At 45.2% G+C, this 18,912-nt stretch overlaps 1 protein-coding gene and 1 pseudogene across 2 annotated transcripts in view; both read right to left on the bottom strand.

Moving 5' to 3' along the window:
• ANK3 (ankyrin 3) overlaps window positions 1-18,912 on the bottom strand; it is a 331,394-nt gene that overhangs the window by 191,127 nt on the left and 121,355 nt on the right. For both annotated transcript variants that reach the window (XM_019935870.3, XM_019935867.3), the window contains exons 6-7: window positions 18,042-18,227; window positions 16,081-16,179 (exon numbers count right to left, since the gene is read on the bottom strand). In XM_019935870.3, the coding sequence (XP_019791429.2) occupies window positions 16,081-16,179; window positions 18,042-18,227 (285 nt within the window). The remainder of the gene's footprint in view (window positions 1-16,080; window positions 16,180-18,041; window positions 18,228-18,912) is intronic.
• Window positions 11,577-15,503, bottom strand: LOC117308526 (SWI/SNF-related matrix-associated actin-dependent regulator of chromatin subfamily D member 2 pseudogene; annotated as a pseudogene).

Raw genomic sequence — 18,912 nt, 5'->3', positions numbered from 1 at the left:
ATAACAGTCTATATTTTTTTCTAACAGTCTACTAGTAAAATTTCTTAAAAACAAAAAAATGAAGGTGGTTTATAGTTATAAATTTTCCACACTCATATCATTTCTAATAAATCTGAAATTAAATTAATCTCTGTGCTGAATACTTTTCTTTCCCCTCCAGAAAATAAATCATTCTTTCAGGCTTTGGAGATGTCAGTGAACTTGAAACTGTTAGTCTCTCAAGTATCCTACCCTCACTTGGCCTTCCAATAAATTAGATTCTTGCTGAAGTTTCAAACACGTCAAAAATGAAAATAATGTCTTTGAAGTTTCTAAAGAAAGATGGTTTGGAAAGAAATAAAGCCAGTCTAGTGCAGATGGCTTTATCTGTGTGCAGTATACTCGTTCTAAGGAGATGGAGCTCCTCCAGGGACCAGCAAGACCACAGCTACCCAGGGGCCAACATCCCGGCCTCAGCTTCCATCTGGCACTGCTGCTGGGGGCTGACGGTCACACACTGAGACATAAAAAATGAGTTAGAAGGTCTGGACGCACATCCTTGTTCTTCCATCTTACTCTCAGTAGGATCTGGGACAAAGGACTTCTTGGGATCTCAGTTCTCATCTGTAAAACTATCTATTCTTGTGGGTCTCAAATGATGCACTGTACATAAAAGTATTCTGTAAGCCAGGGGTCCCCAACCCCCGAGATCTGATGCCTGATGATCTGAGGAGGAGCTGATGTAATAATAATAGAAATAAAGTGCACAATGAATGTAATGCTCTTGAATCATCCCCAAACCATACCCCCCCCCCCCCGCCCCCAAGTCCGTGGAAAAACTATCTTCCACGAAACCAGTCCCTGGTGCCAAAAAGGGTGGGGACCGCTGCTGTAAGCTGTAAATATGCTGTAAATTCAAGGTTATATTATTATGGGCTTATAAACATAAAGGTAGTTTTTACAAGCAAAAAACTTTTTGCGATTTCTGTGACTCAACTTTAGACAATTTATATGAAGAAAAGATTTTCAGAGCACGGCCTCAGTCAATGTTTTCTAATAGGCTCGATCAGAAGAATCACCTGAGGAACTTGTTAAAAAAACACAGACTGCGAGGCCCCATCCCTGAAGCACTGAATCCCGGTCCAGGGGAATGGGAAGATGCTGGCCAGCTAGGGAAAACCGGCTGCAAGGCCGGTTGGAGGCTATGAGAAAATGGTTTTTCATTTTCAAACTCAGAGGGACGTGCTCCTTGGACAAGCCTGCCTTGTATTTCTTACCAGAAAACGTACATGATACCTTTTCGTCATAAAGCCATTACGTTTCTAAATATCGAGAGTCCATTTCAAAGCATGATCGTTAGGGGTTCAAAAATGCAGGACTAATAAAGATAATAAATAACATGTAGTGGAAATATGAATGCATTACCTTTTAGAATGAATTTGATCATGTGTCCGTTTTTTTAAGTTTGCTCATCTTTCAATTAAAACGTCCTTAAATGCGAGATGGGATTTCGTAGTGAGTTAAAAACAAAAAAACCTTTAAAATCTTGAAAAATGTATTTAATTCATTTTGCAACTGGTGCAGGCAGCAAACGAGCAGCCAGCTGGTCAAAGAGAGACTACTGGCAGTTCTGGTTTTCCTGGGATGACCCTGGATTAAGTCCAAAGCCCGGTACACACGCCCTCCGATGTTAGAATATCATGAACTACACAGTCTGAATGTCGTTTATTTTACTTGCTTGTTTTTATTGTCTTATTTTACTTGACTGATTTACTTTGCTGTTCTTAGCTCAAGCTCTGCCACCTTGAAGCCGTACAGTTTAATTGAAACACAAGTTATTTAACTTCTCGCTCCCTGGCGTAAAACGGAACTCATACCCACATCTCACGGGATAACTGTGAAGAATAAAGGAAATAATGTATAGGAAACTTACTGGAGTACGTAGTCGTAAATGAAAGCCATTTCCTAAATTAGTTTGAATTTTGGATACGTTTTTTCCACCTCCTATTTCAAAGTCTCAGTAGTAAGAGCGGAAAGGACCCTCAGGGTCTTCCAGTCCAACCAACTCTGAGGGGTGCATCATGGGGGAAGCTTGCTGCCCGCTGCAGAGCAGTCCCAGAGTGAACAGGAACTGCCTGGCCCTTCTTTCCCATCTGGGGACGTTCCCATCTCTCCATCTCTTGGCTGTAAAGAGATGATCAATCCAGCAATGCTGTCTCAGAGGGGGCACCACTGGCATTCTGGTTGGGACACTGTCACTGGCATGAGGATGTCCCACGCACTGAAGGGGGTGTAGCTATCCCAGCCCTGCCCCATTACATGCCAGCCATCATTCCACTTCTCCATTTAAAGACCTGTAAGAACAGAGAGTCGAATGGCGGTGACCAGGGGCTGCGGGGTAGTGGATGAGTTGGGGAGATGTCGTTTAGGGGTACAAACTTGCAAATAGTAGATAAATAAGTTGTGGAGATCTAATCTACAGCATAATGATTATAGTCAACAAGACTGTATTATCAACTTCAAAGTTGCTAAGAGACTAGATCTTAACCTTTCTCACCCCAAAAAAGAAATGATAATTATATATGTTAGAGTTATTAGCTAACAAAAACTGTAGTAATCATATTGCAATATACAAATATATCAAACCAACACACTGTATACCTCAAACTTATACAGTGTATCATGCCAATTACCTCAAAAACAAACAAACAAACCAAAAATGCTGCAATTACTCCCTTCTACCTGCAGGATCCAGGCCAGTGCCCTCAGCCCAGCCAGGGGTTCGGGGAGTCCCTCCCCACAGGCTTGGACTCGCCATTCATCTCCAGCCTCATTTCACATGTGCAAATGGGCCTCAGCCTCCACTTCCTGGAGCTGAGTCTAATCCTTTCATGTCCATCACAGCTTAGCTTTTCAATTTTTTTTTTTCAACTATGATAGTCCATGCTGATCTCCTCCCTGAACTTGTTTTCTTGGAACCTACCGCTTTGACTTGTGAGAGAGCCAATAAAGGATCGCGCATGTGTCCCCAATTCACCTCTCTGCAACGTTTGGTTCTTCAAAGTCCTAAACGCTTCGCTCTAGGTGCCCCTTCGCCCTTCCTGTATATGCTTCAAACCACCAGAGGAACAAGAGCAAGATTTTCTCATGAAAGAACTAAGATGCCCAGGAGGGGACCAGGGTGCATCTGAGCTCATCCAAGTGCACCTTCTGACAACAGGAAGTGTGAACAATGGTCCGAATGTTCAGTGGAGGGCTGCAGTGGAGGAAATGAAAATTCTACAGCTAATGAATTATTCCCTTTTAAAGTGCAAATGAATAAAGCGAGCACTGCCAACTCCTAACTTAATAGAACTTTATTTCACGGAATTTCAAAATAGGATTCATTCGGGTCATTTAAACATGTTCTCAGAGCAACAATTCTAGAGCTGTACTGCAGGAAGCAGGGCACATATTCAAAGACGAAAAGTGAAACAAAGGGAAATATGTACCTTCCAATTTCTATGATCTTTTTTTACTGGCGTTCTTACTGTCTCAAACAATGTCACGTTAATCGTTTGGTAAAGGCTGTCCTTCTCATGCTGACACAACGCAAACACTAACTCCAACATTCTGGGACGCACCATGTCTGACCAGCTCCAGAAGTACTCTAGAGAGCTGACATGATGTCGCTTGCTTGACATGTGTCACGCTTGACAGGTGACTGTGTCTTACACTGATGGGTCTCCTCCCAGATGTAAGCATTAATCACCACCACCAGCACAAACATGGCTAGGACTCTGGCCCACACGCTAAGCAATTCATATGGACTATTTCGTGCGGTCACAACGATGCTACGCTTTGGGTACTATTTTCGGACCCATTTTACGGGTGACAAAGCTGAAGAAGCAAGAATAACTTGCCCAGGAGCACAGAAAGTAAGCCACAGTACCAGTGTGGAACTCCAGCAGTCTGACTGCCTTGCTGTTTGCTTTGACACTGTACTATACCTACTCTCTTCTGCGAAAGGCCTCCATCCCTGTCAGATAAGGTGGTCAGGCAGAAGGGAAGGGCTTGTGGTTGACTGATCTCTCTCCTATCTGGCTAATAAGAAAAACGCAGGGCTTCGCTGGTGGCGCAGTGGTTAAGAATCCGTCTGCCGATACAGGGGACATGGGTTTGAGCCCTGGCCCGGGAAGATCCCACATGCCGCGGAGCAACTAAGCCCATGCACCACAACTACTGAGCCCGCGTGCTGCAACTACTGAAGTCCACATGCCTAGAGCCCGTGCTCCGCAACAAGAGAAGCCACCGCAATGAGAAGCCCGTGCACTGCAAGGAAGAGTAGCCCCCGCTCGCCACAACTAGAGAAGGTCCGTGTGCAGCAATGAAGGCCCAACACAGCCAAAAATAAATAAATAAAATAAATAAATTTAAAAAAAAAAAGAAAAGAAAAATGCAGCCTACATGATGAAGAGGCTTGCCCTGGACCACATCAGTGACCGATGATACAGCCAGGATGAGAGCCAGGGCTCCAGCATGTATCTGAGAACTTTCCTCCTCAGTCTAGGCTGCTACAGCTTAGAAACTTCAGCTCCTCAGACGACAACAACACACATCCCATACCACAGGGTAGGATGTTAATAAGCTCCAATGTACTCATGGGTTTAAGACAAAAACATTCCCTTAAAAAATTATATAGGAGATTCTCCTTTGATGTGGCATTCAGGGGATTAAATGAAAAAGGCAGGAACAAGATTGCATGGCATGCAGAGAGCAATTCTCTAGAAAAGGTCTATCTCCCACCACTCTGGCCTCCGCTTACTTACTGGTTTTGTTCTTCCTGAGATGTTAATATCACCATGGTAACAAGAATATGGGTAATGCAGTAACCACACTGAGACTTTTCCATAACTCACATTTCTTTGCTAAAGGCTCCCAAATCTCCATTTTCTTTCCAAAGGAGGTTTATATAACCCATTAGAAATGTCTTTACAGGAATAAAGACACAGACCTACTAGAGAACGGACTTGAGGATATGAGGAGGGGGAAGGGTAAGCTGGGACAAAGCGAGAGAGTGGCATGGACATATATACACTACCAAACGTAAAATAGATAGCTAGTGGGAAGCAGCCGCATAGCACAGGGAGATCAGCTCGGTGCTTTGTGACCGCCTGGAGGGGTGGGATAGGGAGGGTGGGAGGGAGGGAGACGCAAGCGGGAAGAGATATGGGAACATATGTATACGTATAACTGATTCACTTTGTTATAAAGCAGAAACTAACACACCATTGTAAAGCGATTATACTCCAATAAAGATGTAAAAAAAAATGTCTTTAATGCTGTTGAACCTATACTAGGAGATAAACATAACTTATTTTATATTTGAAAATACGTATCAATAAAAATGAATGTGTGTGTGTGTGTGTGTGTGTGTGTGTGTGTTTGGGCTTTATAAGGACAGACATCTAAACGTTAACAAAATAGGACTCTTATGGGCGGTTTTTCTTTTCTTTCTTTTGCTTTATTGTATTTTATTTTAAAAATAAATCGTATAATGCAGGGAAAATATTTTTTTTTAATGTGTCTGCAATGGCATCGCCACACAAACTACAGTAGCGTCTCCGGAAGCCCTGGACCCTTATGAAAACATTACAAAAGTCACCCTCCTGCTGAAGCGATGCTCACCTCTTCTCCACGTTTGAGTGGCTGATGATCTAGCACTGGCTGGTGGTGGCCTTGATTGGGCTTTGACAGCTCAGAAACGGAGGCTCTGCTTCAGACACCCTTAACTGAACAAAGCCAGGCAGCAGACCTTGGTGACTAGCTCTTTGTTCTAGGCGTGTCTTCCAAGGTCAGCTACGCTGCTGAATCGCAAGACTCGTGGCTGCTCAAATCAACTTGCCTCTCAGCGTCTGACATTCAATACTTGGGTTTGGTGCACTTGCCTCTACCCCTCTAACAGAATCCTGTGGATTTCCCATCCCCCGTAATGCAGCTCACATCAGTTTGGGAAGTGGGTCCCTAACACCATGTGAAGCTCGGCCTGAAATTCTGATAGACCAGGGAGAGGACTGGGGCTTGAGGAAAGCAGGTTTGAATAGGTACTGGGTGCCCGGGAATAGTGGATAAGGAGGCCTGGAAGTTATCTGTTGATTCATTCTTGAATTCAACAAATATATATCGAGTCCTTCCCAGTGCTAGGTAGTGGGTTACACTCCAGGGATCCCCAAATGTGTAATAACACGTAGGTCTGCCCTCGAGGAACTCAGAGTCCTGCAGGGGAGGTGAAGCACAGGGCGTGTGAGGCGTATTTCCCGACACTTCTACTTTAGCCTGAATAGGACTGTTCAGCTCATGCACACACAATGCTTAACAAGGAAGCTGGAACTTACTGAACACTCAAATCACGACTATTTTATATCATGATTACTACATTTTACCTACAGAAGAAAGGAAGAAAATGAGCACCCGCTGAGCACTTATTCTGCAGCAGGCAACGCCCTGGATGCTCTCATGGTACCACCCTCTGGCTTAATGGAATGCAGCTCCGTCAGTACGTGAAAGGTACCACTCAGGGAGGCAGATCAAGGGCTGCCAGGCAGCAAAAATACAGGTCCTGCCTGCCCCCAGTACCTTGAGGAATGGTTCTCTGAAATAAAATGCCTACCTCCCTTACAAAATCTAAATGGCAAGAGACACATTCTCCACGGCTGAGTCCTTCACCGGAGGATTGAAAAGAAGAAGTTCACGTTAAAGTCATTATCACAGAGGCAGGAATGTGGTAAGCATTTGGAAAGAGGATATTTACCAGGTGAGGAAAGATGTCCCGTGGAGGAGCTGGGGATAGAGGGTGAATAAGGCATCTCAGACCGCAAGGGGCTTAGGTAATAAACACAGAGTGCGAGACAGACACTCGCACAGAATTCAGTTTCAAGGCCAATCACGGGACCAACAGGGCACGATGAGCACACACACTGGGGCAAGGAGGGGAGCGACCTATTGTAGGGGGTCAGAGAAAGCGTCTTTGAGGAACAGGATACAAGCATCTTTTACCCAGTTTAAAAAACAGAGGCTCACAGAAGTAACTGCGGCATAATCTCTGGCAATTGGAGACCTCTCTTGAGACCTATCTCAATCTCTGATATTTCTGAACTCTCCATGGCATGAACTGGGGAGAAATGACTATGTTCAAGTTGCCAGCAGTATTTTTAGTCCTCTTTGGAAGAAGATTTCAGTTTTATTGCTGTTGGTGGTCACGGCGGTCTCTGCTTACATGATGGGAAAGGCGGCAATCTGCTTTTGGAGCCGAAAGGGGCGAGTCTATTAGGAGTAAAATTGCTCCTGCTTAAAGCATCACTTTCCTTGGAGGGGAAGGTTGCATTTAGAGATAATTATGACACCGAAGGGAAGGAGGCCTGAGACTGATGGTGTCTCAGCTTTGCTCGAAAGAACCTTCTGTGGTGATGGAAATGTTACGTATACAGTGTTAATACAATGGCTGCTAGCCACACGTGGAAACTGGGCACCCGAAATGTGGTTCTGGGGAATGAGGCATAGAAGTTTACATTTAATTTAAATTAAGGTTAGTACTCAGTTGTTAGTGGCTACTGAATTAAGAGAGCCCAGGTGTAGAGGAAATGGGGTTCCCCTTCTCTCTGGGACCAGAGGCTAGGTTAAGGGGCTTAGACTCTGACCAGAAGAGACATAGTGTTTGGTAAAAGGGGTTCTCGCTAAGGGAAGTAAGAGAGACTCTCCAACACAGTGGCTTCAGGGGGCTCACAAGGGAGCCCTTTCCTGAGGAAGGGGTCATAGCCCACGGACTTTGGGGACAGTGTTATCCAGAACAGGTCCTTCAGCTCTGCCTTTTTTTTTTTTAATCTCATTTTTAAAAATTAATTTTTACTGGCATATAGTTTCTTTACAATGTTGTGTTAGTTTCTGCCTACAGCAAAGTGAATCAGTTACACGTATACATATATCCACTCTTTTTAAAATTTCCTTTCCACCTAGGTCACCAGAGAGCACTGAGTAGAGTTCCCTGTGCTATACAGTAGATTCTCATTAGTTATCTATTTTATATATAATAGTGTATATATGTCAATCCTAATCACCCATTTCATCCCTCCCCCTCCCCCCGTAACCATAAGTTTGTGCTCTACGTCTGTGACTCTATTTCTGCTTTGCAAATAAGTTCATCTGTACCATTTTTCTAGAGTCCACATATATGTGATTATTATATGATATTTGCTTTTCTCTTTCTGACTTACTTCACTCCGTATGACAATCTCTAGGTCCATCCATGTCTCTGCAAATGGCACTATTTCATTCCTTTATATGCCTGAGTAATAAGCTCTGCCTTTCTGTTCTGAACTCCCTTCATCAATCCCAAAGTTTTTAGAGAAGTCTTGTTGGGTCCTAGAGCCAAGACTTAGTTGTGCTTTGGGGAATTAAGAGAGAGAGACTTTTTGGTATGGTTGAGCACATGGGGGCCTCAACAAATTAGTAGCGTCAGGTCAGTGGCTTACTTGAGTCTGGACTTCCAGGTCTAGCTTACAGGGGAAGTTCTTTAATATTTGCTAGAATGAATTTAACTGAGAAAGGAAGTCTCCAGATAATGTTTATCCACGGACGTCGTTTTGCTTATGCATGTGCTGACCCCGTGTCGACCTCTTATTTGGGCAGAACGTAAAACCTGACACTTGTATGTTTCCATCAACAGGTTTAGGAGTTCAACTGTCTAAAAACACTGCTCTCACTTTAACAAAAAGAACTTTAGATAAAGTAGCCTTTCTCTAAGAACTTTAGATAAAGTAGCCTTTCTTATGACATAATTGAGTTCCAAATGTGGCCGAGCCCCTGCTAAAGCTTTGTTCAAAACAACTGCTATTTGAGAAAGGCAGTCCAGTTGGACATGTTAACTAGTCACAGATCTGTGGCACACGTGCCAAGTTCTATCACACGCAATTAGAGCATCATACAGCTAAGTACCTGGGCCATAGTGTCTCTGCCTCCCTGGGCAAGGCGCCTACACAGATGGAGACTTAGGCAGTATGGGGTAGTAGGAATGGAACCTTTTGCAATGTAGCTATTAAAGATACCGTCAACTATGAAACTGTTCTTTTTTATCATTAAAGTATAGTTAATTTACAACGTTATGCTGATTTCTGCTGTATAGCAACGTGACTCAGTTATACACATATATACATTCTTTTTCTATATTCTTTTCCATTATGGTTTATCCCAGGAGATTGGATATAGTTCCCTGGGCTATATGGTAGGACCTTGTTGTTTTTCCATTTTAAATTTCATAGTTTGCATCTGCTAACCCCAAACTCCCAGTCCATCCCTCTCCCTCCCCCACTCCCACCTGGCAACCACAAGGCTGTTCTCTATGTCTGTGGAAACTCACTGCTCTTAATACAATGATTCACATGATATAAAAATCACATTTGAATTATTTCACACACAAAAAACCTGTCTCTATAGATAACTAAGATTTCCATTGTCAAAAAGTGAAAACTATATAACCCGTGCTTCCTTTTCTACTACATGTATAAAAGCCCTTAAAGCCTAAATTTAAGGGCTTTGTACTCACTAGCTCTTTCCAGTTGCTTAGTAACATTTACTTTTTCTGTTTCATCCTTACATGTCTTACTTTGTATATTTTAATCTGTAAACCTCCTGAAATCCTTTTGGAAACAAATGAGTTATAGCACTCAAACACATAAATCCATAATCCTTTCAGAGATCAGAACAAAAAAGTACTACATACCAAGACCAATAGAAGGATATTTTACTCAATTATCTTCCCCAGATGGGAAGTTAAATAATAATTTACAAGAGAAAGGTTAATGACGAGAGTGCAGATTAAGTTAGGTGGTCCACTGTATTTGATGAAAAAATGTCTTAGCTAGCAAAGCATTCATCTATCTTCTTCAATGAAGGGAATTTTGCAGGCATCCAATAATATAATTTGGCCTTTACCTACTCCAGGGCATCAATGCTCCTTACTGGAAAGCGAATCAGGAGCAGCTCTGGTGTGTCTTACATTCTCTTCCCCAAGAGAGCTAGGATGACTTGCTAAGGGAGCAAGGGTCACGCATAAATTCAGATGGTGTCAAGGCCATCTCAGCAGACACAATTCAGAGAATGCAGCATGCTGACACTGCACTGCAGTCTTCAGCAGCTATTCTATTAACTCCCTGCTGTGGACCCTTGAGGCTGAACAGGTCTGGATAATCCGAAAGGAAATATTTAAGATGTCAGACAGGAGATCTTATGCAATACATAAACACGGCAAAATTACAACACAAAAATCAAAATTCACATTATAATAAAAATCTAAGGAAAGGTGTTAATAGAACCAGTAAGTATCCTATAAATCAGTCACCATCACTGCTGCTCGGGGGTATACGTTCACCACTGGCTACGATCTGTTTTCTTGCTACCTGAATTAGCCAGCACTACAAAGAAGCATAGAAACAATCCATTCTACTGTGTTCTCTCTTTAGTCACACCGCGTTTGGTTCTGCCTCGCACCTGCCTCGTATCTGCACATGCACTACACGCAGGCAATGATTCCAGAAGGGTTATCCCTACTCCTATCCCCAGCTCTCTTCACCAGCAGGTAGCTATTCTTGAGGTCACGCCCTCAGCCCACAAAGCACTACAAGACTGTATCCGCCTTTCTTCAATGCTCTGTCCCAGCCAGGAAGCAGAAATCACAGCCCCCCTAAGACAAAGGTTGCTGCTGTCATTTTGTAACTTGACCTCTAACTTTCGAATCGATACCTCTATCTCAACCCAGTTCCTGAAGCATACGATTTATGGTTATGATTTGCACCTAGTTCTTTGCAACTGAGGCTTCATGATCCTTCCTTTATTGTTTTGACCAGGCAAAATCTGATCCCATCTGTGTTCTAGGGCATCTGACTTTCACCTGCTACATCCCTGAGAGAACTCTGACCTAGAAGGACCCCACTCGAGTTGGGAAGGGAGAGGTCTCTGTAATACGAAAGGCTAAACGCTGGATTGTTACATAACAGAATTACTGGAGATTTGGAACCTACAGTGGGTTTCTGGAGGCAACTAGCAGTTGCCTCCAATTAAGCTTTTCATGAAGACCAGTTCTGCTCAGACAACCTACTGCAAGCCATCCATCACGTATGGAGGGAAGCATGTGTCGTAGGGTGTAAGCAACAGTACAGGCCTCCTAGTAAGTATGATTAAATCCCACCACAGCCTTCAGTTCAGAATGCTATGAGGCCTCCTTAATGAGGAATGTCTGGAGAAAATGCTTTTCCAAATCAGCAAAAAAGTCTGAATTTTAACATATTTTAAACAAAAGCACACTGTGACTTTTAAATCACATATGGTAATTCAGACAAGGTTAATAAGGTAACAACGTGGGTCTGAGGTCTCCACTTTTTGTTTTTAAACATCTTTATTGGAGTATAATTGCTTTACAATGGTGTGTTAGTTTCTGCCGTATAGCAAAGTGAATCAGCTATACGTATACATATACCCCCATATCCCCTCCCTCTTGCGTCTCCCTCCCACCCTCCCTATCCCACCCCTCTAGGTGGTCACAAAGCACTGAGCTGATCTCCCTGTGCTATGCGGCTGCTTCCCAGTAGCTATTGATTTTACCTTTGGTAATGTATATATGTCCATGCCACTCGCTCACTTCGTCCCAGCTTACCCTTCCCCCTCCCCGTGTCCTCAAGTCCATTCTCTATGTCTGTGTCTTTATTCCTGTCCTGCCCCTTTGTTCTTCAGAACCTTTTTTGTGTGTGTGGTTTTTTTTTTTTAGCTTCCATAATGTCCACTCATCTTTAATCAATAAATTAGCATCATCTGTAATTACCATAGTCATTGTTTTAATGTAAATTGATGCTTTGGAATTGTTTGAAGGAGTCTGAAAATACTGCAATTTGTCCTCTTAAATTGCTTAAACATGACCCCAATCTCCTTCTTTTCAGCAGCATCAGGAAATTTCTGAACAATGGCACAAAGACAAAACTTCAGACACTACCCTGACATGAATTTTCCAAATGTCCTAATTAGAAGATGTGACTTAATGAGGTTTCCTGTGAGTTAGAGATATAAAACCAGAAGGATGCATCTTACAGACACGAGCTTCAGTTTTCACATCGGCGTGCCCTGTATATACATGACTTAAAGAAGTACTTAACTTTGTCCTTCAAAATGTCACACTAGGCCTCGGGTCTGCCATGTTGCTGAAACCCAAGGATGCTGTTCGTGCAATAAGAACATGGCTCTAGAGTGACATGAGCTGCCTCATTTCAACTGATAAAGGCTTTTAGCAGGCTGATGACAATAGGATAGGAAATAGGGTTTTTTTTTTTTTTTTTTGCCACCAATAAACAAAGATTTATTTGGAAATTTCCAAACCTGCCAGAAGTGACACTTGCCAAACCCTAGGCCCACCCTCCTCCCCAAGCTCCAAAGGGGAACAACAGTCCTCGCCACCGCTTCCCTGCCCTCCCCCTGCCCTCCCCCAGCACGCTCACCCATGCCTCAGGCCCCGCCAGAGAACTAGCGTGCCCTCCCTCTAGGAGGCCTTACCCCTGGGCCCAAGAGCTGGGGGTGGCAGCCCTCTGGCCTCTCAGGAGATGATGGCGGCCAGAGCCGCTTGCATAGACTGAGAAAAGAAAATAAGGAAGGAGATACCGAGTAGGGCTCCCTGAAAATCCCCAGCTTACTCCTGTACAAAAAACGTGGCTCCTGCATAGAAAAACCTGCTCCACGAATAGTGCAGATACCCAAAGGAAAGGAAAAAAAAACCAGCAGCAAGGCTGGGCTGGTAGGAATGGCAAAGAACTTTGGTTTGGAAAGGCTACAGGAAGAGTGTGAGCTGTGCCCCTTTTCCTCGCCCAGCTGCCCAGAGCCGGCGCTGACACTCGCTCCAAGGGGGTCTGTAAACAAGCAAAGCCAGGGGCCTTTGCGATGTCAAAGCACAGCCTCCAGGTCCTACTCGGGCCTGCCTGCAGGGGGCAAAGAAGGCCTCTGCTGTGAATCCAATTAAAGCCAACGTGTAAGTAGTAAGGCTTTGGGGACTAAGCAACACGGAATCCTCTCACTACACTTATGAAACTAAAGCTGGGGAGCAGAAGGTGACAGGAGACACCGCTCACCCCCTCCTTGACCTACGTGTCTGTGCCCCAGAGGGTGGTCCCCTTCCAGGCTGAGGAGGGGGGTGCTCCAGGGCTGGGAAGAAAGGAAGGGATCCCCGAGCCTGCGGTCAGGCGGATTCCCGGCACCTGTTCCAGTTCCTGCCTTTGCTGCTGCACCTTGGCAAAGATGCACCTCCCCACTGCTTCCTGGGCCCAGGGCTGGTGGTAGAAAGCAGCTCGTCTCTCCTCCTCAGGATTCCCAATCACATCAGTGATGATCTTGGGAACGGAGCCATGCCTGGATGAAGTCCTGGGGGTCAGTGCTACAACTGAGCGTGAGATCCCTCTGGGTCTTCAGCTGGTTGATGGACTCAGTGGTCTCATGGAGCTTGACATCAAGGGCGGCGATCTGCTGATGGGTGGTAGAGGCCGGACAATTGCTCATCTGGGCCTTGAGTGGGTCATCCACCTCCACATCCATGTCATAACAGCCTGTCTTCTTCTGGTCGTTAGGGCCCACGCTAATGACATGGTTGATGACAATGGGGTCTGGATGCTGCAACAACCCGGCCAGCTTCATGGGAATCTCAGAGAAACGGAGTCGGCCGCAGCTGAAGATCCGGCGGAAGTAGCGGTTGCAGGTGACGTACTCCCGCTCGTGGCCGTCCTGCAGCTGGTTGTGCTTGACGCGGAGCCACAGGGCCTGCATGGTGGCAGCCCTCGTGTGTGTGTGCACCCCCAGCAGCCTCGCCAGTCGGGGGTCCGACTCGTACTGGGGAGGCTGGTGACCCAGCATGAGCAGGCGGGTGCACCTGACGATGAGGTCTCGGGCCGTTTCACCTGGAGGCCACCTGTCTCCTGGGTGGTGGGCATCCGGTGCCACTCCAGCAGGTGGTTCAGGCCCGTACAGTTCCTTTGTCCAGCTCAATGACGAGGTTCTTAAAGACGGAAGAAAACTTCCTCTTCTGTTTCCTAGGATCACCCAACAGTTTCCCCTCTACTCGGAGTTCCCAGGAAGCCCCCTGGTCCCCTGCGGGGTTTCCCCCCGGGGGTCCCTGCGGTTCCTGCACTATCACCCTCTGCCTTGCTGGGACTGAACGTACTAGAAATATCGACCCACAGCTTTCGTTTTTGCGTCAGAGGCTTTCTGACGGCCTCCTGGATCTCCATCCGCTTTCGAGCAACGGTCTGGTCCAGCTTCCGCTCAAAAGCCAAGAGATCCATGCACGCCTGAGGCTCTGGGACAAGCTCCCGAATTCGCTGAGGTAGAACTTTATCTGCCACCTTCCTCCTCTTTAACCCCTGGCGCTGGGCAGGCATCGGGGGCTGGGCCTGGGGCACAAGCAGGCGTTTTCGGAATGGGTCCATCACGGTGGGTGGCATGCCAGGTCGAAGTGGAGCAGCTGTGCCGAATGGGGAGCCTGCAGGGGTTCCCACCTGCAAGCCAGCCATGGGCATCCGGCTCCCTGATGACCCGCCAGGCCTCTGGTAGTGCGTCGCAGGGCCCCGGGGCCCCCCATGCCTCTAGCCGGCCCGGGCCCCCTGAGCGCCGGTCTGGGCAGCACGCCGCGTCCCGATGGCAGAGGCGGAGCTCCCAGGGCCGCGGCCAGACATCGCTCTGTCCCTGGAAATAGCTTTTATATTAGCCTATTCTGAGTTCGTATTAATTTTTATAGAACTAATGAATTATAAGAAGGAAAAGAAAAATGAACCCTTAACATCAGCGGAGGGAGGCGGAAGACTGGAGGGGTGAAGAGCTTTGGGGCTGAAATTCTGCCATTTCTCATTTGCTAGCTCTGTGATCTGGACCAGCTATTTCTTATCTCTAGGCCTTGGTTTCCCCTTCTGTAACACAAGGATAAGTAACACTTTTCTTGATATAAGAATATATGAGGTAAAAATGCTCAGCTTGGCATCTGCTTCAAAGATGGTATTACTTTTACTACTGCTACAACTACTGCTGGTACTAGCATTACGATTGTTCTCTCTATCGGGTCTATTGCCACTTCTCCCCTAACAAGTGAGGTTTTTAGCAAAAATAATGCTTCCAATGCTATGTGCAAAATCACAGCGCTGCTGGTGCTGATGTGTCAGGCGCTGCGCTAGGTGCTCTGGGTACGCTCACTCCTACTTCTCAGTGACCCAGTACAGGAGTGCTGTTATTATTTTTTTTATCATCATTTATTATTTAATTTCATAATCCATATTAACTTCATCTTACCAATGAGGAAACTGATGGACACAGAAAGAAAAGTTAAATCCAAAACTGGAACCCAGGGAGTCTGAATCCTGAGTCCCCACATCCAGCCACTTCTCTGTCCTGCTTCCCACCTTGTTTCTACTTCTGATGATGCTGTTGCTGACGATCAGGCCTAGAGCTAGACCAGCTTTTACATTCAGGGCCATGTTACTCGGGATGTCTGAGCGGCTGTCCAGGAGTACACACGACACAGTAATTCCTTTCCCTATGATTATGAGCTTACTCAGGTTACAGAATCGTGTTACCCATTCTGAAAGTTTAGAGGGGACAGAAGTTAAGAGCAAAAGGTGGCCTCTATTATTTGGGTTCTAAAGTCTGGGCCTTATCCAGACATTCCAACTCATTCCCACCTGGAAGATCGAGACCCTGATGTCTAGAGCACTGTTAGTGCCATCCGACCCATTTCTACAGTCTCAGAAATTTCAACTTGGGGGACAGTGTGTAGTCTCCAGTCATCATTATTTAAATCACATTTTCTATATATTCACTTAGATATTTATCACCCACCCCTACTCCCGACCCCGATCTTGGTTTTCTTTTCCTCCTAGGAAATAGGCACACCTGTATGCAAGAAAACGCACTAGTATAAGTAGACATCACACCTTCCACTGACTGGGAGGACCCTTGGCGGGCAACTGTCTTGACCTCCTCCTCATGTTGGGGAAGGAGGGTTAAGAATCGTTTCAAATGCTTGAAGCGCACGTCAGACCGCAGCACTCTTACCCGCGCGGTGAAGTCCACGGCTGCCGCTCGGTTTAACAGCAACGTGGCTACGTTGATATTTCCATAGTGAGCAGCTATGTGGAGCGGAGTGAAGCCACTCTGGAAAGAAAACAGAGCAGACGTTCAGCTGATTCCTGCCGGCCCCTTGCCTGACGTGTTAATACCATAACCCTGCCCAGATAAAAACGGGGAAGCAAAATACGCTGAGGTCCACATTCCATTCTGTACTAGGTTTCTTTCCATTAGTGCCAATTGCTCATAGGATTTCAGAGAGATGCCAAACTCACAGGCAGAGGAATAGCCAGGGAGGAACCAAGGGTGGAGACTGAGCCATTTTAGTAATCCAGGAACAGAACTACACAGAAGCCAATGTTTCCAAAAGTTAAACTAGGGATGACAAGAAATATCTTGACAGCTCAAAGAAAGTTCGATCAGTACCACTGTTTTATCATTCATAGAATCGTCCATTGAAACTCTGTCAAAATTTAACTTGTTTTATATATTCAATGTAGAGTCAAATGAACAAACGGTAAAAGCCAATTTTAACGATGAAAGCAATTTGGGGGGAAGAGGTACCATTACACATCGGTCTTGAATCGTGGTGAATGCGTTTCATGAAGAAATGGACAAGCTGGTCTCTTTAGTAGCAAATGCCTCCTCGATAGCACATTTTTCTGGATTATTCATACCGAGGTCATTTTACTTCCTTAAAAAAAGTGCTAAAACATGCAGCGATTCACTTAGTCCCCAAAGATTGAAACCTTATAGGAACTAGATGCATTTCTGAATTGTTAGCAAGCTTCTCAGCCATGCTCGCGATCTGACTGACTCTTGTCAAGGGTGGGTCATATGTGTGCCCTTCTGGGGTAACTTTCCTCTGGCTGACACCACTGAGGGTAAGTGTCATGCAGAACTCTAGAGAACCAATCCTAGATGAGTAGAATGACAGGGTTGTCTGCAGCTTTAGGTACAGCTGATAAGTTTCTCAAGTGCCAAAACGCTTCGTGTCACAGAACGCTATTGAAATACCCTTAAGTTTCAAGGCTTCCTCATACTTCCTTTCAAACACCAGGTTCAGCTGCAGAAAGCCCTGGTAATCAAACTACTATCTTCTCTGGTACATGCTACTTTGAGGGTGGGGGTATAAAGCAGGTATCTAGCCTACAGAAGGCAATGCAAAGAAGAAGGGAAAGAAATGAGGTAGCAGCTCTAAGAAATGGGAAAATGATGATGCAGATATAGATCATATGTACACGTATATATATGTATATATACCTCTGTTGTTCTATTCACCACCAGCTAGGTTAACACATTTGGAAGCAAGGAGGAGGAAAAAATGAACGGTTAGTTTGCTGTCGGTGATCATGGATGGCAGAAAGCTCATGACAGCTAAGTGACGAGGGTGAAAGCTCTGATGGAAGCACGACAGGCACAGAAAGAAAGCTAGACTGAATGAAGGGCTATGTGACGGCCTATTCCAAATGCCACATTTCCTCCACCGAGACTTGGGAGTTGTTGGCTGGGACCCTGGCTGCTGGCATGGTTTCCACAGCTGATCGATACTCAGTGCATTGCCTACCGTCTGAGATAGCAACCAAAGGTGGATTTTGTGCACACCGTGGCTAGCATTTTGTAAGTTTTCACCTTGATGTTTGAGCTGACGTGTTAACTACATTAAAAATATATGTTCAAAGGAAGGACGCTGTTGGGTACGTATCGATTGATTTCTTTTGAGGTGGCCTCCATGTTAGCACACATAGGGCAGCACCCACAGTTCCCTCCCAGCTTTAGATGCCAAGGGCAGGGGATGTGCCTTCGGCTGGATGACTTGGGCGCTTGATATTATTCCTTTCAGTGCAGTTAAGTGTTTGGCATAAGCTCCAAAGGGAGCCCAGGCATTCTTCACATTTGGGTGCCTAACACAGGATGCTGCACGAGGGGCTCGTCTCCCAGGTCCTCACCTTCGACTCTACATCTGCATTGTTGTCATTCTGCAGCAGCAGGGCGGCAGCTTTCGTGTCATCTTTCCTGGCAGCGATGTGAAGAGCTGGAAGACGCACTTTTCCTTTCGTGTCGTTTTCTAGCAGGAGTGACACTACTTGATCGTGACCTTGTTGCAAAGCTACTGCCAACGGTGTGAAGCCATCCTGCGAACAGATGGATGGGTCAAGACTGGTCCCTATGGATATTTTCTTCTTCGTTAACAAATAAGAAGGTGACCGAGTGACCAAATGTCAAGTTTTGTTCGGGGTTATTAAAGCTGACGTACTCAAGTAGACATATGTGGAAAGAAATTTAAAACTACACATATACCAAAGCAGAAAATAATTTAAAAATTTGTAATAAGTTTATGGGTTTCTTTCTGTGGAAAAAGTGGGTAAATTTCGAAAGTCCTACCTAAACAAGAAAAAGACGGCAGAATTTCAGTATCCATAAAATAATCTCAGTGAAAACAATTACCTCTTGGGTTAAATCCAGGCAAATTTTTCAAAGGAGTTCATTTAAATAAGCTGTAAACATTTCCACTGATAATTTAAAACTGTTTTATCCAGTACCTTGTTGCCTAGCATATCCTGTCTGCTTCATCACTGTACCTTGTTGCCTAGCGTATATCTGGTGCTCAATTTGTATATGTGAACTGATGAACTATACTCACTGCTGTTTTAAGAAAGATATACATGAAAGACTCGTGGTTTCTCTGACCAATGAAAGAAGGGATCATACAAAATGTGACTAAAGGCAATTCAGACATACACACACATCTGTAATTTGAGTCTTCCCACCGTATGGCCCCGGGACTTGACAAAGAGAAGACAGCTACAGATTTCACTG

The sequence above is a fragment of the Tursiops truncatus genome, chromosome 16 (assembly GCF_011762595.2).
Source record: "Tursiops truncatus isolate mTurTru1 chromosome 16, mTurTru1.mat.Y, whole genome shotgun sequence".
NCBI lineage: Eukaryota > Metazoa > Chordata > Mammalia > Artiodactyla > Delphinidae > Tursiops > Tursiops truncatus.
The sequence above is the reverse complement of the archived record's forward strand: the minus strand, read 5'-3'. Positions and strand labels throughout refer to the sequence as shown.